Genomic DNA, 17,777 nt, shown 5'->3' with positions numbered 1-17,777 from the left:
GACATGTTCACGAAACCAGTTTTGTTGGAGAAGCTACGCTGGTGTTTGGCTTCTCTTGGCTTGCAGAAAAGATAAAATAATAATAACAGGGCATCAGGCTAATTGTTGTCAAGGTGGAGATTGTTGAGATTTTCTGTTTTGGAGCAAAATAGGAAAAATCTCAGCTGATGACAACAATAGAAATTCAGTTCCTAGATTAGCTCCAGGTTGTTGGGAGGGAGTTAATGCCTCCTATATTTGATGTGAGTGAGTTAATGAGGCTGTTAGATTCTCTATGCTATATAACAGGCAACCATTCGGATGGTTTGCTAAGAGGGTGAGAGTTTTGTGAGGATTTCATGATGTAATCTCCTGTTTTGATTAATAAATTCCTGATGCCTATGTTGTGTGGACGTAGCCCAGATTGGTTGGGTGAACCACGTTAAATAGCTGTGTCATATGTGCTTGAATTCTCTGCTGTGTATTTTGATTTAAACTAGCTGTGCATCTGATCTCCAACAGTGCTGCTGTTTAAAGTGATAGTTTGTATGGTTATAAATAAGATGGTTGGTCTTTTGTGGGAAAGAATCGACATCTTAGGCATTGATTTGACGGTATTTAGAATATTTGTTTTTTTTCATTCAAGGAGGTGCTGTGTATTACCTGACAGAAATCTCATGACAGCAAACGCATCAGTCTTCTACAATGTAAAACCGAAAAATAGTAAAGACTAAATATACGATCCAATTCACCGAAGTGTACGAGATGTATAATGCAAACATAAATCAGACGAATATTCCAGTTGCAAAAAATAAATGATATGCTCCCACTATCGACAGGTTTGGCAGATAAAGTTACACAATTATCATGTCTACTCCTTTTTAGGAAGTTAGTAAGTTTCCTCAAAGTATGAAAGCTACAGGAAATACAGTGACCTGAAAACTATAAGAAAAAAATCCTAATGTTTTTATTTTTAATAATACCAAAAGGTTACATGTCTTTAAATAATAATGAAAGCTTTTGAAACAAAGCTGAATCACATCATAGACTGAATTTTAAAACTAAGATAAAAGCCGCACGAAATTCAAAGTTCAATACTTCATTTCAGCTATTACGAAATTTCAGAACAAGGCTATATATTTGGGGTGCTTAGATCACTGATAAAAAGTAAGTCTTGGTTTAACTTTTGATCAAACTGGCATCCTTGCGGGGTAACGAAAATCCTGGATGAACCAGGTAATAGATAAAGAGACATGCAAATATTTGAATGCCTACATGATACTAAGCATGCCTTACAACTTTATTCAGTAATTAGATGCAGATATTCTAGTGGAGATATAATGCTTCAGTGGTGAAGACACTGGCATGTCAATGTCAGGCCACACACCAGGATTTAATTTCCATGGAGTCATGAATAAGCAGTTAGGGTCAAGTGCAAGCCTGGGTGATTTTTATGGAGGAGTACAACCTGTTGTGCAAACTTAGCCCAATGAAAATGTTTATGTTCAGTGATTATCTCCTCAAGGCCTATTTTTTTTTTAAATTGTAATGCTTCTCTTGAATTTAAGGGAAGCACTTTCTAAAAAAATAAAATAGATGCAGATGTTGTTTTCAACTTTATCGTTTCTTGGGATCAAAATTTAAGAGGATATTAAAAACAAAGATTTTCTCCCTTTTACAATCTTTATGAAAGATTTTAAAGCTTACAAGAATTTTTTTTTTGTCGGAAAAGGAGATGTCGATACATTCAATGGGTATGCCTGCTATTTTCAGTTGGGTGAGACTAAAGTATTCAGAACAGAATTGACATTTTCCATAATGATATAAGAAAAACTTGAGAGTTTGTCCTTCATAGCATATATAACTTTATATTTACACTTACATGTGCTCAACAATAGACATGCATAGAAAAGGAGAGGGGAATAAGACTAGTTTTGCAACAATAAAGAGGAAAATAAAACTCACACTACATGCAGCTAATGACAATGGACTCAAATTATTATATAGTCTAGTGACACAGTCACTGCTCTCTTACAACACTCTAGAATGTAGAAGAGCTTTGGCCTCCACTAGCGTTGTTGTTGTGAGTTGTACTTGCATCACCCAACAAACATGTGAAATCTGATTGCAGTTTTGGAATGCCACCAATGCCTTGAAAATTGTCTCTAATGGATTGGAGTGTGCCCACAATGTCCATCATAGTAGGTCGTCCTTCAGGAGAATCTCTTGTGCAAAGCAAACCCATGCTTAAGGATTGATTGAGGCAGCTAAGATCTTTATCTGCTTGAGTGCTTGTACTAGCCCCTCTCAATAAACTCTTGTCCACCACTTCCCCTAGTTGATTTGGAAAATGGTTACCCACCCATTTCTGTAAGTTCATTCCTTGCACAAACATGTTGTCAATAGGCTTCTTTCCAGTGAGCATCTCCAATAACAATATTCCAAAGCTATAAACATCACCTTTTGTTGTGATATGTCCACCCAATCCATATTCTGCATTCAAACATTCTCGTCATAAGGTTTATAGTTCAAAATATTTAATAAAAATATGAAACTCATAATATTGTCTAAAATGCCATCTAGTTCAAATAATACCTGGAGGAATGTAGCCCACTGATCCCTTAAGTGCAAGTGTAGAAGTGAAAGTTGAATCCTCATTATTTGCAAAATATATGGTTGCAATCCCAAAGTCTATTACATATGCTGTCATATCTTCACCAAGAAGCACATTGTTTGGTTTCAAATCACAATGGATCACTTGCATGAAACAATGGTGATGGAGATACACCATGCCTTGGGCAATGTCTATTGCTATATTCAACCTTTGAATCAATGTCAAACCACTTTCTACTTCACCATTAGGATATAACCACTTTTCTAAGCTTCCATTTGGCATAAATGGAAATATCAAAGCTTTCATTTGGAGGTCTGAATATGAGGTTATGACTCTACTCAAAACTTTGCACTCCTTTTTGAAACTTTTGTGAGCCCCTTCATTTTCCAAATTGAGAAGCTTGATGGCAACCAGTGTCCCATCATTCAAAACCCCTTTGTACACTTTCCCAAAAGTACCCACTCCTAACAAGTTGGCATCGCTAAATCCATCTGTTGCAGTGATGAGCTCTCCATAGGAAATTCTTCGATGCCCCACATTTAAGGATGCCCCAACATTAATAGGAATATTCTTCTTGTGATTTAGTCTACACAAGATTCCTATAACTAAACACAATACAATAGTAACTACAACTGCAACAATAGGTATGACAACTTTTCTCATATGAGAAACACTTTTATGCTTGTGAGTAGAGCACAATGACAAATTTACCCAAGGTCCACAGAGACCCGGATTTCCCATAAATGATGTGGCATTAAGATTTTTGAAAACTCCACCTTTTGGGACCTCTCCTGACAAGTTGTTGAAAGAGAAATTCAATTGGCTGAGCATTTTGAGATTTGCCAATGATGCGGGTATTCCACCTGACAAATTGTTGGAGGATAAATCTATGTCTTGAAGACTTGGGATTAGACCTTCAAGTGCATTGCAAGAAAGATTTAGGTATTGTAATTCTTTGCAACTTCCAAGCCCACTTGGAATATAACCAGTTAGCTGATTTGCAGAAATATCTATAGCTTGAAGCATAGTCATCTTGCTTAGTTCCAAAGGCAAGTGACCCTCTAATAAATTGTTTGAAAGGTTGAAATAGAAAGCTAAATTTGCAAGACTTGCAACTGTTGGAGGTATCTCCCCACTAAGCCTATTGTATGAAAGGTCTAGCATTAATAAGTTCACACATTTCCCTAGATTTTCTGGTATTTTACCTGATAACCTATTCATATTAAGATATAAATACCTTAGTTGCTGAAGGTTAGCAATAGAATCAGGAATCCTTCCTAAGAGATTATTGTTGTTGAGACCCAAAAGCCCTAAATTTTTAAGTTGCCCAATTTCTATTGGAATGTTTCTTTGTAAATGGTTGCTTCCCATAAATAACCTTTCCAAGTTTTGAAGATTTTTTATTGTATCTGGGATTGCCCCAGTGAAAGAATTACCCTCTAAAGATAGATATGTTAAATTAGTTAGGTTACCAATCTGTGGAGGTATTTCCGCCACTAATCCGTTATTTTCCAAGGCTAGGATGTGCATTTCTCTAGAGAGGTAGCCTATTGAAAAGGGCAAACGTCCAGTGAGATAATTATTGCCTAAATCTAGGCCCTGTAGGGCAGAACAGTTAGTAAGCGCAGTGAGAATGGGCAAGTCTGTGGTGCTGCTGCTAACCAGTTGGTTGCCACCTAAGAGGAGTATTTGGAGCTGCGTCAACTTACCCAACTCCATGGGCACCATTCCGCCGAGCTGATTCACACTTAAGTCGAGCAATTGAAGGTTGGTACAATTGAAGAGGGATGCAGGAATGCTGCCACTCAACTGATTAAGTGCCAGATAGAGTCCCTTCAACCGCATGCTCTTGCGACACAACTCCACGGGAATGTGACCAGTCAACTGGTTAGTACCGATATCCAATATTCCAAGATTGGTGAAGTTAGAAAAGGAAGAAGGGATTTGTCCTGAGAGGTGGTTCCCATACAGAACTATAACCAATTCGGAAGGTACGCTCCCGGGAGAGTACACTTCCGTGAAGGCTGTTGATATGTTTCCCGAGCAGGTGGGGATTCTACCCGTCAGATTGTTTACCCGTCAGATTGTTTTCTCGTAAGTTTAAGTATCGTAACTTGGGGAGAACGCATATTAGTTCCGAGGGAAGGTTTCCAATAAGATTGTTACCCCCAATAGAGATGACTTGTAAACTATGGCAACGACAAAGAGTGGGCGGAATAGAACCTTGGAGTTGATTCAGATAAAGGTAAAGCTTCTTTAAGCGAAACAAATTTCCGAATTGATAGGGAATGTGGCCATGAAAAGTGTTATTGCCAAGGTCAAGTATTCTAAGAAAGGAGAGATTGCCGAGAAGAGGAGAGATTGTACCTTGCAATTCCATGGATGAAACATTGAGTGAAACCACTCTCTGTCTGTGGCGACTGCATATGACACCTCTCCACTCGCAGAAGGAAACATTGCGTTTCCACGTAGCGGCTAACGATTGCCATGGATCGTAGGTGATTGCAGAGAGAAATGCAAGGAGAGCCTCTTCATCGGAAGCATTGCCGTGATGAGCATGCCGGTGGTCTGACAATTGAAGGGTGGGTGGACTGAGAAAGAGAATGAAAAAAGAAAAGAGGAAAAGAATGGGAATGGGAACGTTACAGATCTGCATCTTCTACTGCTCTCAAAGGAATGGAATGTTTTCAGTTTCATAGGAATTAATTACGCCGTAAGGCGTTCCTTCTGAAATCAACTCCCCAATTGTCACCGTGTATTTGTTTGAGCCATGCAATCAGATGTTATACGATTGAAACGTTCCAGACCGTTGGATGTAGTTTAGGTTAGTTTCTTATATTTTTTCCGCACAGTTTTTCTTGCTGCTCCAAATCTCGCTGCGCACGCAGCGTCTCTGGGCATCCGATTTTAGGAGCTTGGAGCTTGTAGCGTTCCTTCTGAAATCAACTCCCCAATTGTCACGGTGTACTTGTTTGAGCCATGCGATCAGATGTTAAACGATTGAAACGTTCCAGTAGTTTAGGTTAGTTTCTTATATTTTTTTCGCACAATTTTTCTTGCTGCTCCAAATCTCGCTGCGCACGCAGCGTCTCTGGGCATCCGACTTTAGGAGCTTGGAGCTTGATGAGCTTTTATCTCCAGTGAGGGTTTTGCAGGCAGAGTTTTTAATGGATCTTCCGGGCTTCAGATTTCCTCCATCGGAAGAGAAACTGCTTGATTCTATCTAAAGAAAAAGATCCAAGGCAGCCACTAGTTCAGACAAGGCAATTCGCAACGAGCAGCGTCAATGCATAGATCAGAAGAAATTTCTCGCGTTCTATGAAGGAAAATCCCCTTACAGACAGAGGACAGACTGGATTATGAACGAGGATGCTAGATTCAGATCCTCCACAGTCAAGGTCATTAGTTTACTTTGATAATCATTTTACCCAGATCTTCTGTAGACTGTCAAATATTCTGATTATTGCAAGTTTTTCAGGAATTTTTGTTTATGGTCACATAAATCAGAGTTGTAGATCTTCTGTAGACTGTCAAATATTCTGATTATTGCAAGTTTTTCAGGAATTTTTGTTTATGCTGGTCACATAAATCAGAGTTGTAGTTGTTATCTAACCTGAGAAGGTGGTTCAGACTCCAGAGCCCTTTTGTTCTTACTCAATTCGGGGATTTATGGTATTTGCATTTCATGAACCATTGGGAATTGAATTTGTATAAAATGGTGCAAGCAAAGCTTTAGATTGAACCCACTTTATTCAGTGATAAGGTAACTGCAACTTTTCATGAATATTTCAATGGACAGATTACATTTTGAAGCTTATGTTCCTTATTCTATTCACTTTGTTGTATTTTCCACCTTTGGGGTCAATATTGGGGCAAACTGAACCGATGATGCATATGACCAGCTAATTTTTAGACCTAAAGTCTATTTTTATCTTCAACTGCAGAAATAGTTATATTTGTTGTACTTATTGATCTGTGGCCAAAGTTTTGCCCTTTTGAAGTTCCTGCTATGAGCTATCCTTTTGTTCTCTTTATCAGATCTTTTGCCTGTAGGATCTATAAAGTTGTTAGCTGAAACGTCCTTTGTAGTACCTTGTTTGGTTTATATTCGTGGATTCATTGACAGTATTGACATTTTGAAGTCTGTTGTTTTTGCTTCTGCGCATTAATTTTCTGTATTTGGTCTATATTTATTATTGTGTGTGGGCATACTTATGGAATTTCTGATCTTCAACTGGCAACTGCCACCTGTTCATAATTTGCCGAAGTCCATTTATTTGGGGATTGAGTTATGATATTTGTTTTCATAGAGTTCTCAAGGTATAGACGAAATGCTATTTCAGATTCTTTGTTCTGATGTTGTTTTCCTTGGCGTTCTTTTGATGTCTGTAATGTGCGTGCATTACCATCAACAAGAAAAATCTTTTCGTAATTAGAATTGTCTAGCAATTGGTGTATATTATAAAAAATATAAATCTGATTAACAATTAAACATGGTTTAAATTGTAGATTTTGCAACGTATTTTCTGCAGTATTATCTGGGCGAATGAAAGCAACAAGAAAGATGGTACACAAACATGGGAAATCAACTGCTTTAAGTTGTAATGCAGGAAGCAGGTGTTCCTTGTCTGCTATAATCTGGAGTTTGGCCGCATGGATACTATTGATTCATGCCTACAACACCTTAACTCCATCAAATTCTAACAAAGTAGATTCTCAGGTGCAACAGTATCGCCTTTCCATGTACAGAGAACATGAAGATATAGAGGATAGGGGTTTTGAAGTCAAACAAAGAGGCAAAAAATTTATCTCCCCAGCAGGAAAACACAGGGGAAGGAGACATACCCCAGTAGATGATTTTCTTGATGTCACATCTCAAAGAAGATCCCTTTACTTTCCAGAGAAAAATCTTGCAGTGAACCCTTTGAAGACTGAAGATAGCAGAAAGTACTACTTTTATCCTGGCAGAGAATGGTGTGACACAGACAGCAGGTCCATACAGGCACATGGCGGAGGAATAATTTATGTTGAAGAGACTCAGACCTTCTACTGGTATGGAGAGAATAAAGATGGTCGAAGCTACCGTATGCACAGGAAAGGAACTGCACGAGTGAGTTAATCGTTTCTTTCACTTCTGCCGCTCTGAATGATGGATTCTATGCTATTATTTGTCTTCCTATGCATTTCATGAAAATGGACATATTTTTATGCTCTTCTGGTAATTTTATTTCTGTAGTTTTAAGTCGACAGAATGCTTGCAGAGATATTTCTGGATCTACATTCATGTAAGAGTTGCTGTATGATTTTGAACATTTAAGTCAGCTTCCCATTGTGAAAATTTACCATATCATGTCACTTGGTAAACTGATATCTTTTGCCCTTTTTTGGGACACAAAAGCAATTGCCTGTTCAGATTGCTGGTTGCTATCTTTAGATTTTTTGATTGTACATATTTTTAAAACATGCCCAACCCATTTCCTTGTTAACAATATGAAGCGTAGGATGATAATATGGGACACTTTCTTGGATTGGATTCCAGCTAACTATTGCTTCTGCTTTTGGGCATATGGAAAGTTAAGTGCATTCTAGGGGGATTTGATTGCTTGTTTCTTTGCGCACTCTTGAGCCCTATTTCCTTGCGGAGCTTCTAAATCCTAGTGCAATAGGCCTCCTATTAAATAGGGATTCTCCCTATTTCTGTGCGCACTCTCCAAGGAAATCTGCTCTCTATCAAACACACAAGCCTCAACACACAAGCAACAACCTGTGTTCTATACTGCCTTGTCTCACCAACTCGTGCTCATAAGACAATGATCAAATTGTGCCTTCATTCCTCCTGATAAGCACTTCGATTAGGCTATTACTGGCAAGTTCTATTTGAGGAAAGTTGAACTGTTGATTGACTAGTTACGCCGTAAGGCGTTCCCCTCTGAAATCAACTCCCCCAATTGCCACCGTGTACTTGTTTGAGCCATGCGATCAGATGTTAGACGATTGAAACGTTCCAGACCGTTGGATGTAGTTTAGGTTAGTTTCTTATATTCTTTCCGCACAATTTTTCTTGCTGCTTCAAATCTCGCTGAGCAGGCCGCGTCTCTGGGCATCCGACTCTAGGAGCTTGGAGCTTGATGAGCTTTTATCTCCAGTGAGGGTTTTGCAGGCAGAGTTTTTAATGGATCTTCTGGGCTTCAGATTTCCTCCATCGGAAGAGAAACTGGTTGGCTTCTATCTAAAGAAAAAGATCCAAGGTGGCCACTGGTTCAGACAGGGCAATTCGCAACGAGCAGCTTCAATGCATCGATCAGAAGAAATTTCTCGCGTTTTATGAAGGAAAATCCCCTTACAGATAGAGGACGGACTGGATTATGAATGAGGATGCCAGATTCAGATCCTCCACAGTCAAGGTCATTAGTTTACTTTGATAATCATTTTATCCAGATCTTCTGTAGACCGTCAAATGAATAATTAGGATGGATCTTCCGGGCTTCAGATTTCATCCAACTCGGAAGAGGAACTGGTTGGCTTCTATCTAAAGAAAATGATCCAATGCTGCCACCCAATGATCCACAGCTTCCTCGTGAAGTCCATGTGCGGGTACAGTTAATGAATAAAAAATTATTCTGTATTTACTTCGTTGTGCTTGTTTTATTAATTTATTTAGCTAGTTTTTGACTCTTGTGACGTCTGGTTTTCTTTTTTCTACCCTTTAAAAATTAAACCATTAGGGTTAGGGTTAGGGTTTTGAGGATGGGGATATCACAACTAGGTCGCTTCAAATTATCAGTGATAGATGGAATAAGCTTCTTGGGGTATTATTGTATTTTTGGAAGATGTGTCATGATTCAATGCTCCGGTGATGATGGAAACTATGTATGCTTTAGATTAATCGTTCCAATTACTGAATGCAGAATGTAGAAATGAAGAGACATCTGAGGAGCAAGTTTTCAATCAACTACAGATTCTATATTAGTGCTGGATCTCTGATGGTATGCATTTGTTTGGGTTGTTTTGTTATCCTGTTTTCTCTGTTATTACCTGTTTCTTCTTAATATTTCCTGGTATTGCCCTTGTAACCAGTTTTGAAAGTTATGGTCATACGTTTTGTATGTTAGAATGTGAAATGTGTTTGAATGTTCAATGCACAAGAATTTTGTAGTGCATACTTTTAGAATTACCTACCAGCTGGGTAGCTTAGAATTTCTGCACAAAGAGAAGTGAGATGTCAATGTTTTACAGCTTCGGCAGTGAATGAGGATTATGTGTAAACTAAAATACACACTTTTACCTCGACCCATGCTCTCATTGAACTACCATGATATGAGGTGCAATGCTTGTAGCTTCTAACTTTGACAGTTTGTCTTCCCATTTTCTACCAAGTTGAACAACTTTGCTCTATACATCCCTCATCCTTTTCCAAAGTTATTCTACACATTGGTGGGTAACAAGTCTAATTATTAATACCAACTCTCTATAAATGTGAGTACAATGTATAACAGGGCCTTATTTCGTTGAATATAATGATTCCTTTAGTATACTAGTTATTATCAATACAATAAAAAATTCACATACTTTCTATTTTTGGATTTATGTAAGTCCTTGTCCCATACATTTGTACAACAATGAGAGCTCTATATAGAATTCCCTATTACATTTCCAGTCTACACACTAATTATAAAAAGAATCAGCCAATGGTCTATACCAAATATCTTAAAATGTGAGTATAACACTGAGGGTATAATTGGGCCTTATTTCCTTGAATGTAGTGATTCAGACTTTGCAAGGAATTCTTTAGGGTTATATTATTTTATTTTATCCAAGGATGGATTCTTTAACTTAAATAAAAGTATTGAAATTGACCTGAATAGGTCCAGCATCGCAAGAAAAGTGGCCCCCAAAGGGCGAAATGCAGAGCATGAGTTGTTTTCTGTGGCTTAGTTATCATGACTGGGATATACTATCATCAAAATTATCTAGGATTTTAACATGGCCCCAATCCCTTACTCATGTCTTAAGGTAAACTGAAAGTTTGTGGGTGTCTAACATTTTGTCATCTTCAATTTTTCAACCACAACCCCATTGGCAGAACTTTTCATTTTTGACTCCAAATTTTCAAGCAGAAGTTTTATGAAGCTCACCTTCTTCAGTTAATCTTGAACCTTGATAGTGCTAAATATCTAAACCATGATGATTGTATGTGCACATAAATACAAGTCCTAACCCTAGAAAATAAAAATCTTAACCTTCCATCAAAACTGTTGTAACATAAATACAAATTCTGTAAGTTTGACTTCATTTTAGTAAGGCAGTTTGACCTAGCAGAGAGTTTGCCAAATATGACAAAATGTTCAATACCTTTAATTCACATTTGAATATGCCATGTTTGAATTTGTGTTACCAGAACTGAGCTATTGAAAATATTGACAATAGACTGAGGTCACAATACTTTGAAAATATTGGGCATCATAATCATTGAATCTTTGGATCACACCTTATTGTCAAACCATTATTACCTGTTTCCTCTTATTCCCTGGTGTTGCCCTTGTAACCAGTTTTGAACGTCATGGTCATACGTTTTGTATGTTAGAATGTGAATGTGTATGAATGTTCAATGCCCAAGAATTTTGCAGTGCATACTTTTAGAATTGCCTACCAGCTGGGTAGCTGTTTCCTCTTATTTCCAGTCTACACACTAATTATAAACAAAATCATCCAATGGTCTATACCAAATATCTTAAAATGCGAGTATAACACTAAGGGTATAATTGGGCCTTGTTTCCTTGAATGTAATGATTCAGACTTTGCAAGGAATTCTTTAGGGTTATTTTATTTTATTTATCCAAGGGCGGATTCTTTAACTTGAAGAAAAGTATTGCAATTGACCTGAATAGGTCCAGCATCACAAGCAAAGTGGCCCTCAAAGGGCGAAATGCAGAGCATGAGTTGTTTTGTGTGGCTTAGTTATCATGACTGGGATATACTATCATCAAAATATCTAGGATTTTAACATGGCCCCAATCCCTTACTCATGTCTTAAGGGAAACTGAAAGTTTGTGGGTGTCTGACATTCTGTCATCTTCATTTTTTCAACCACAACCCCATTGGCAGAACTTTTCATTTTTGACTCCAAATTTTCAAGCATAAGTTTTATGAAGCTCACCTTCTTCAGTTAATCTTGAACCTTGATAGTGCTAAATATCTAGACCATGGTGATTGTATGTGCACATAAATTCAAGTCCTAACCCCAGAAAATCAAAATCTTAACATTCCATCAAAACTGTTGTAACATAAATACAAATTTTGTAAGTTTGACTTCATTTCAGTAAGGCAGTTTGACTCGAGTTCAAGAGACAGTTCACTTGAGTTCAAGATAGTGAGACTTGAGTTCAATGAGACAATTCGACTTGGTTTTAAGGAGTCAGTTTAAGGGCGCAGACTTGGTGAGACATATGATTATGCACTAGTGAGAATTTGAATGTTTTTGAGCTCAGGAAAATAGTTCTAGGTCTGTGCCTGAGGTCTAGGAGAGCTAGAGTGCATCACTTTTTTTTCTATAAAGATTTTTTTAAAATTTTCCAGAAAGAAAAAAACATACACTTTCATTAAAAGAAAAGCAATTACAATTACTTTGGAACCTCTGTTTTTAATAAAAGAAACATTGACTGTCCCATTCTTTTGCAACAGAGACCTATCATTCTTTGGAATCGATCATGCTCTCTGAAGAGACAAGGGTTTTGAGGGGAACACCAAAGTCTACAAGACAGACCAGTTAGTGTTGCCAGACTTGTCACCGGGTAGCCTGCTGATCCAGGCCATAGCAACTTCTTCTGCTCTTCTTTCTACATCACCATCCACCTTTCCTTACTTTGAATAGCTTTACACGTTCTTTCGAATGTGGGGAGCAGTTTACTTTCAATGCTCACTGAATTCATACTACTCTGGTTTATGAAAAATTTCCGAGATCTATCATTTCCCAATTCCATGTTTAAAAAAATATATATACACATATATAGAATCACACATCACCTTTATATTGAACTATAATATTGATTGCACCTCTGTAAACATCAAAACTGACTTCTTACATTATTTCAATTTCTAAAAATAAAACTGTCTATTTCAATTATTATTTAACCTAGCAGAGAGTTTGCCAAATATGACAAAATGTTCAATACCTTTAATTCACATTTGAATATGCCATGTTTGAATTTGTGTTACCAGAACTGAGCTATTGAAAATATTGACAATAGACTGAGGTCACAATACTTTGAAAATATTGGGCATCATAATCATTGAATCTTTGGATCACACCTTATTGTCAAACCATTATTACCTGTTTCCTCTTATTTCTTGGTATTGCCCTTGTAACCAGTTTTGAAAGTTATGGTCATAAGTTTTGTATGTTAGAATGTGAATGTGTATGAATGTTCAATGCCCAAGAATTTTGTAGTGCATACTTTTAGAATTACCTACCAGCTGGGTAGTTGTTTCCTCTTATTTCCAGTCTACACACTAATTATAAACAAAATCATCCAATGGTCTATACCAAATATCTTAAAATGTGAGTATAACACTAAGGGTATAATTGGGCCTTGTTTCCTTGAATGTAATGATTCAAACTTTGCAAGGAATTCTTTAGGGTTATTTTATTTTATTTTATCCAAGGACAGATTCTTTAACTTAAAGAAAAGTATTGCAATTGACCTGAATAGGTCCAGCATCACAAGCAAAGTGGCCCTCAAAGGGCGAAATACAGAGCATGAGTTGTTTTGTGTGGCTTAGTTATCATGACCGAGATATACTATCATCAAAATATCTAGGATTTTAACATGGCCCCAATCCCTTACTCATGTCTTAAGGGAAACTGAAAGTTTGTGGGTGTCTGACATTCTGTCATCTTCAATTTTTCAACCACAACCCCATTGGCAGAACTTTTCATTTTTGACTCCAAATTTTCAAGCAGAAGTTTTATGAAGCTCACCTTCTTCAGTTAATCTTGAACCTTGATAGTGCTAAATATCTAGACCATGGTGATTGTATGTGCACATAAATACAAGTCCTAACCCCAGAAAATCAAAATCTTAACCTTCCATCAAAATTGCTGTAACATAAATACAAATTCTGTAAGTTTGACTTCATTTCAGTAAGGCAGTTTGACTCGAGTTCAAGAGACACTTCACTTGAGTTCAAGATAGTGAGACTTGAGTTCAATGAGACAATTCGACTTGGTTTTAAGGAGTCAGTTTAAGGGCGTAGACTTGGTGAGACATATGATTATGCACTAGCGAGAATTTGTATGTTTTTGAGCTCAGGAAAATAGTTCTAGATCTATCCCTGAGGTCCAGAAGAGCTAGAGTGCATCAATTTTTTTTTCTATAAATATTTTATTTTATTTTTATTTTTTTATTTTATTTTATTTTATTTATTTTATTTTTATTTTTATTTTTATTTTTTTTAATTTTCCAGAAAGAAAAAAACATACACTTTCATTAAAATAAAAGCAGTTACAATTACTTTGGAACCTCTGTTTTTAATAAGAAAAACATTGACTGTCCCATTCTTTTGCAACAGAGACCTATCATTCTTTGGAACCGATCAAGCTCTCTGAAGAGACAAGGGTTTTGAGGGGAACACCAAAGCCTACAAGACAGACCAGTTAGTGTTGCCAGACTTGTCGCTGGACAGCCTACTGATCCAGGCCATAGAAACTTCTTTTGCTCTTCTTTCTACATCACCATCCAGCGTTCCTTACTTTGAATAGCCTTACACGTTCTTTCGAATGTGGGGAGCAGTTTACTTTCAATGCTCACTGAATTCATACTACTCTGGTTTATGAAAAAATTTTGAGATCTGTCATTTCCCAATTCCATTTTAAAAAATATATATATACATAGATAGAATCACACGTTACCTTTATATTGAACTATAATATAGAATTCACCTCTCTAAACATCAAAACTGACTTTTTACGTTATTTCAATTTCTAAAAATAAAACTGTGTCTATTTCAATTATTATTTAACCTAGCAGAGAGTTTTCCAAATATGACAAAATGTTCAATACCTTTAATTCACATTTGAATATGCCAGGTTTGAATTTGTGTTACCAGAATTGAGCTATTGAAAATATTGACAATAGACTGAGGTCATTATGTGTAAACTAAAATACACACTTTTACCTCGACCCATGCCCTCATTGAACTACCATGATACGAGGTGCAATGCTTGTAGCTTCTAACTCTCACAGTTTGTCTTCCCATTTTCTACCAAAGTTGAACAACTTTGCTCTGTACATCCCTCATCTTTTTCCAAAGTTATTCTACACATTTGTGGGTAACAGGTCTAATTATTAATACCAACTCTCTATAAATGTGAGTACAGCGTATAACAGGGCCTTATTTCGTTGAATATAATGATTCATTTAGTATACTAGTTATTATCAATACAATAAAAAAATTCACATACTCACTTTCTATTTTTGGATTTATGTAACTCCTTGTCCCATACATTTGTATAACAACGAGAGCTCTATACAGAATTCCCTATTACATTTCCAGTCTACACACTAATTATAAACAAAATCAGCCAATGGTCTATACCAAATATCTTAAAATGTGAGTATAACGCTAAGGGTATAATTGGGCCTTGTTTCCTTGAATGTAATGATTCAGACTTTGCAAGGAATTCTTTAGGGTTATTTTATTTTATTTTATCCAAGGACGGATTCTTTAACTTAAAGAAAAGTATTGCAATTGACCTGAATACGTCCAGCATCACAAGCAAAGTGGCCCTCAAAGGGTGAAATGCAGAGCATGAGTTGTTTTTTGTGGTTTAGTTATCATGACCGGGATATACTATCATCAAAATTATCTAGGATTTTAACATGGCCCTAATCCCTTACTCATGTCTTAAGGGAAACTGAAAGTTTGTGGGTGTTTGACATTCTGTCATCTTCAATTTTTCAACCACAACCCCATTGGCAGAACTTTTCATTTTTGACTCCAAATTTTCAAGCAGAAGTTTTATGAAGCTCACCTTCTTCAGTTAATCTTGAACCTTGATAGTGCTAAATATCTAGACCATGGTGATTGTATGTGCACTCTGCTTATTAGACTAATAGGCATCCATGCTCTTACAGGGGCTTGAAGTTCCGAACTCGCTATTTACTTACCACAGAATATTATAAAATTGCATTGGATTTTCAAGAAAACCAATGTCAGAAGTTTGAAGTATGCATCACATCCTTGGAATGGTTATAGTTTATCGGTATGCATCCCAGCCACAAAGTGTTGTAAAACTGCAAAGAATGTCAGAAGTAGTTTGAGGTTTGCATCCCGGACTGGGAATGGATATATTTTGCAGAGAAATTGCACAAATGAAAGAAAAAAAATCAAATCATCGTTCTTAGAGCAGAAATCCACTGGTTGGGATATCCACAGAGATTATCTATTGCTAGCCTTTTGTAAGGTATGTTCTTCAGGACCAGCTATGGTGGTATTAAGTTCATCTATGGTACAGCTCAAGTCCTTGGCTGTGACTTGCTGGTTATTGTTTTTTGACTAAAAAAAATCAAAGAAAGCACACTTCAGGATGTAGTTCTATATATAACAGAGAAAATCCAATTAGGAATTTCTGGAAAATAACACTATCAGTATACATAGCTCCTAGAATGTATCAAATATCGTAGCTGGTAAAAGGACAGTAAAGTATTTCCACGGTTAAGTTCAGAACTGTTACTTACCTTAGCATAAAGGGTATACACCATGTTGGATCCAACAACGTTTATGGTGCAACTTACAATCTCCAGTTGATTGGCATCTATGATAGAAAATAATTTGGGCAGAAAACCAGTCTTCTCAGGGGCCCATATTATGATGAAAGCCTGCCCACCCAAAAGTTTGGATCCAAGAATCTATAGACCTGGATGTGATGATGTTATTGGAACTGAAGAAAGGATGTGAATACCAAGAGATTTTTCAGACATTCTGATTGTTGGGCTTGCAAATCTTTCAAGGCAATTTGGAGGGTCTTGATATAATCAATGGGCTTATCAACAATTCTTCCTTTGTTCACTTGAGAAAGAAATACTTCAGCAATTCAGTGTCTAGAACATCTAGAACATCAGCTTTGATAAGAATCTATCAATTTTGCAATCTGAATCTAGCACGTTTGTACAGTCATGAAAATCTATTTTAAACTCATTTGCTTAGCTCATGGCCTATATTAGTGTCTTGAACTGTTATTCCAGACAACAATCATCAACTACTAGCTTTGAATTGAGACCCTCAGGTAACAGAGACTTTAGGGTATTGAGCATACGATTCATTTTACTCCTCCTAGCCCTTTCAGTTCATACATGTATTTTTTCATCATGGCAACTCTTCAGCTCTTCTTTGTTGAGAATGGACCTTGATCATCCTCTTGCAATGATGGACTTTTTGCACCAGCCCAACTCATCTTCCCACCGCTGTTCTTAGATTGCACCATTGATTTCTCTTTTTCTATTGGTCTACAGTTTGTTGAAGTGGAGTAAGCAGAAATAATCATGTGGAGATCTTCGGAGTCTCTGTACTCAGAAATTATGGGGGAGGGGGTGACAGACAACATTCTGCAAGTGGGATCCCAAAGAAAAGGCAGAGAAGTTTATCAGCATTCCAAATTCTGATAAGGTCCTGATTGAAATGTCTCTGACTGTTACATGCAAGTATAGCCATATAACAGAAACAATAAGGCCAGATGGAAGGGCTAGCAGGTACCCAGGCTTTCTATTCATATGGTATGGTGTTTATTTGAACACGTACTACATCATGGAAATGAAAGACATTTACAGATTTTTTAAACATTTCCGAGTATCTTAGTCATAAATCTTGATATCATTATGATTATATCTATATGTTATTGATTAGAAATTAGAGGTAATCTCCTGAAATCAATTATGTTTTCTGCCTAATTTTTTAGATTGAGTACAAACCGTCACTTATATACTTTATTGAAAGCTGCACATATTTAGTTTTTATGGGATGGTGATGGAAACAAACACTTCTCATCAATCTGATAGTAATAATTTTCAAGCTTCTTTCATAAATTTCTAGATAATAGGTTGGTTGGATTGTGTTTCAGTGTTTATAGTCTTTATTGGATTTTCAAAGTATTTTTATGATGTTTTAATTTTTTTATAATTAAAACTAT

At 36.7% G+C, this 17,777-nt stretch overlaps 1 protein-coding gene, 1 long non-coding RNA gene and 1 pseudogene across 2 annotated transcripts; 1 reads left to right on the top strand and 2 right to left on the bottom strand.

The window, feature by feature from the left end:
- Positions 1–1,830: 1,830 nt before the first annotated feature.
- LOC149199234 (leucine-rich repeat receptor-like protein kinase TDR) lies at positions 1,831–5,256 on the bottom strand. The gene is made up of 2 exons (XM_089399377.1): positions 4,961–5,256; positions 1,831–2,472 (listed from the first exon to the last, which is right to left on the bottom strand). The coding sequence occupies exons 1-2, from the start codon at positions 5,247–5,249 to the stop codon at positions 2,021–2,023; spliced, it is 741 nt and encodes a 246-aa protein (XP_089255503.1). The 5' UTR covers positions 5,250–5,256; the 3' UTR covers positions 1,831–2,020.
- Positions 5,257–6,164: 908 nt separating this feature from the next.
- Positions 6,165–7,552, top strand: LOC149199233 (uncharacterized). The gene is made up of 2 exons (XR_016253258.1): positions 6,165–6,356; positions 7,103–7,552. It is a non-coding gene; the product is annotated as an uncharacterized LOC149199233 (long non-coding RNA).
- Positions 7,553–16,030: 8,478 nt separating this feature from the next.
- On the bottom strand, positions 16,031–17,195 carry LOC149199232 (transcription factor bHLH94-like; annotated as a pseudogene).
- Between the last annotated feature and the right edge of the window lie 582 nt (positions 17,196–17,777).

The sequence above is a fragment of the Pinus tabuliformis genome, chromosome 2_1 (assembly GCF_031772625.1).
Source record: "Pinus tabuliformis cultivar Carrire ecotype Pingquan chromosome 2_1, CPIR1, whole genome shotgun sequence".
NCBI classification, from domain to species: Eukaryota; Viridiplantae; Streptophyta; class Pinopsida; order Pinales; family Pinaceae; genus Pinus; species Pinus tabuliformis.
Note: the sequence above shows the minus strand (reverse complement) of the source record. Positions and strands in the feature narration are given on the sequence as shown.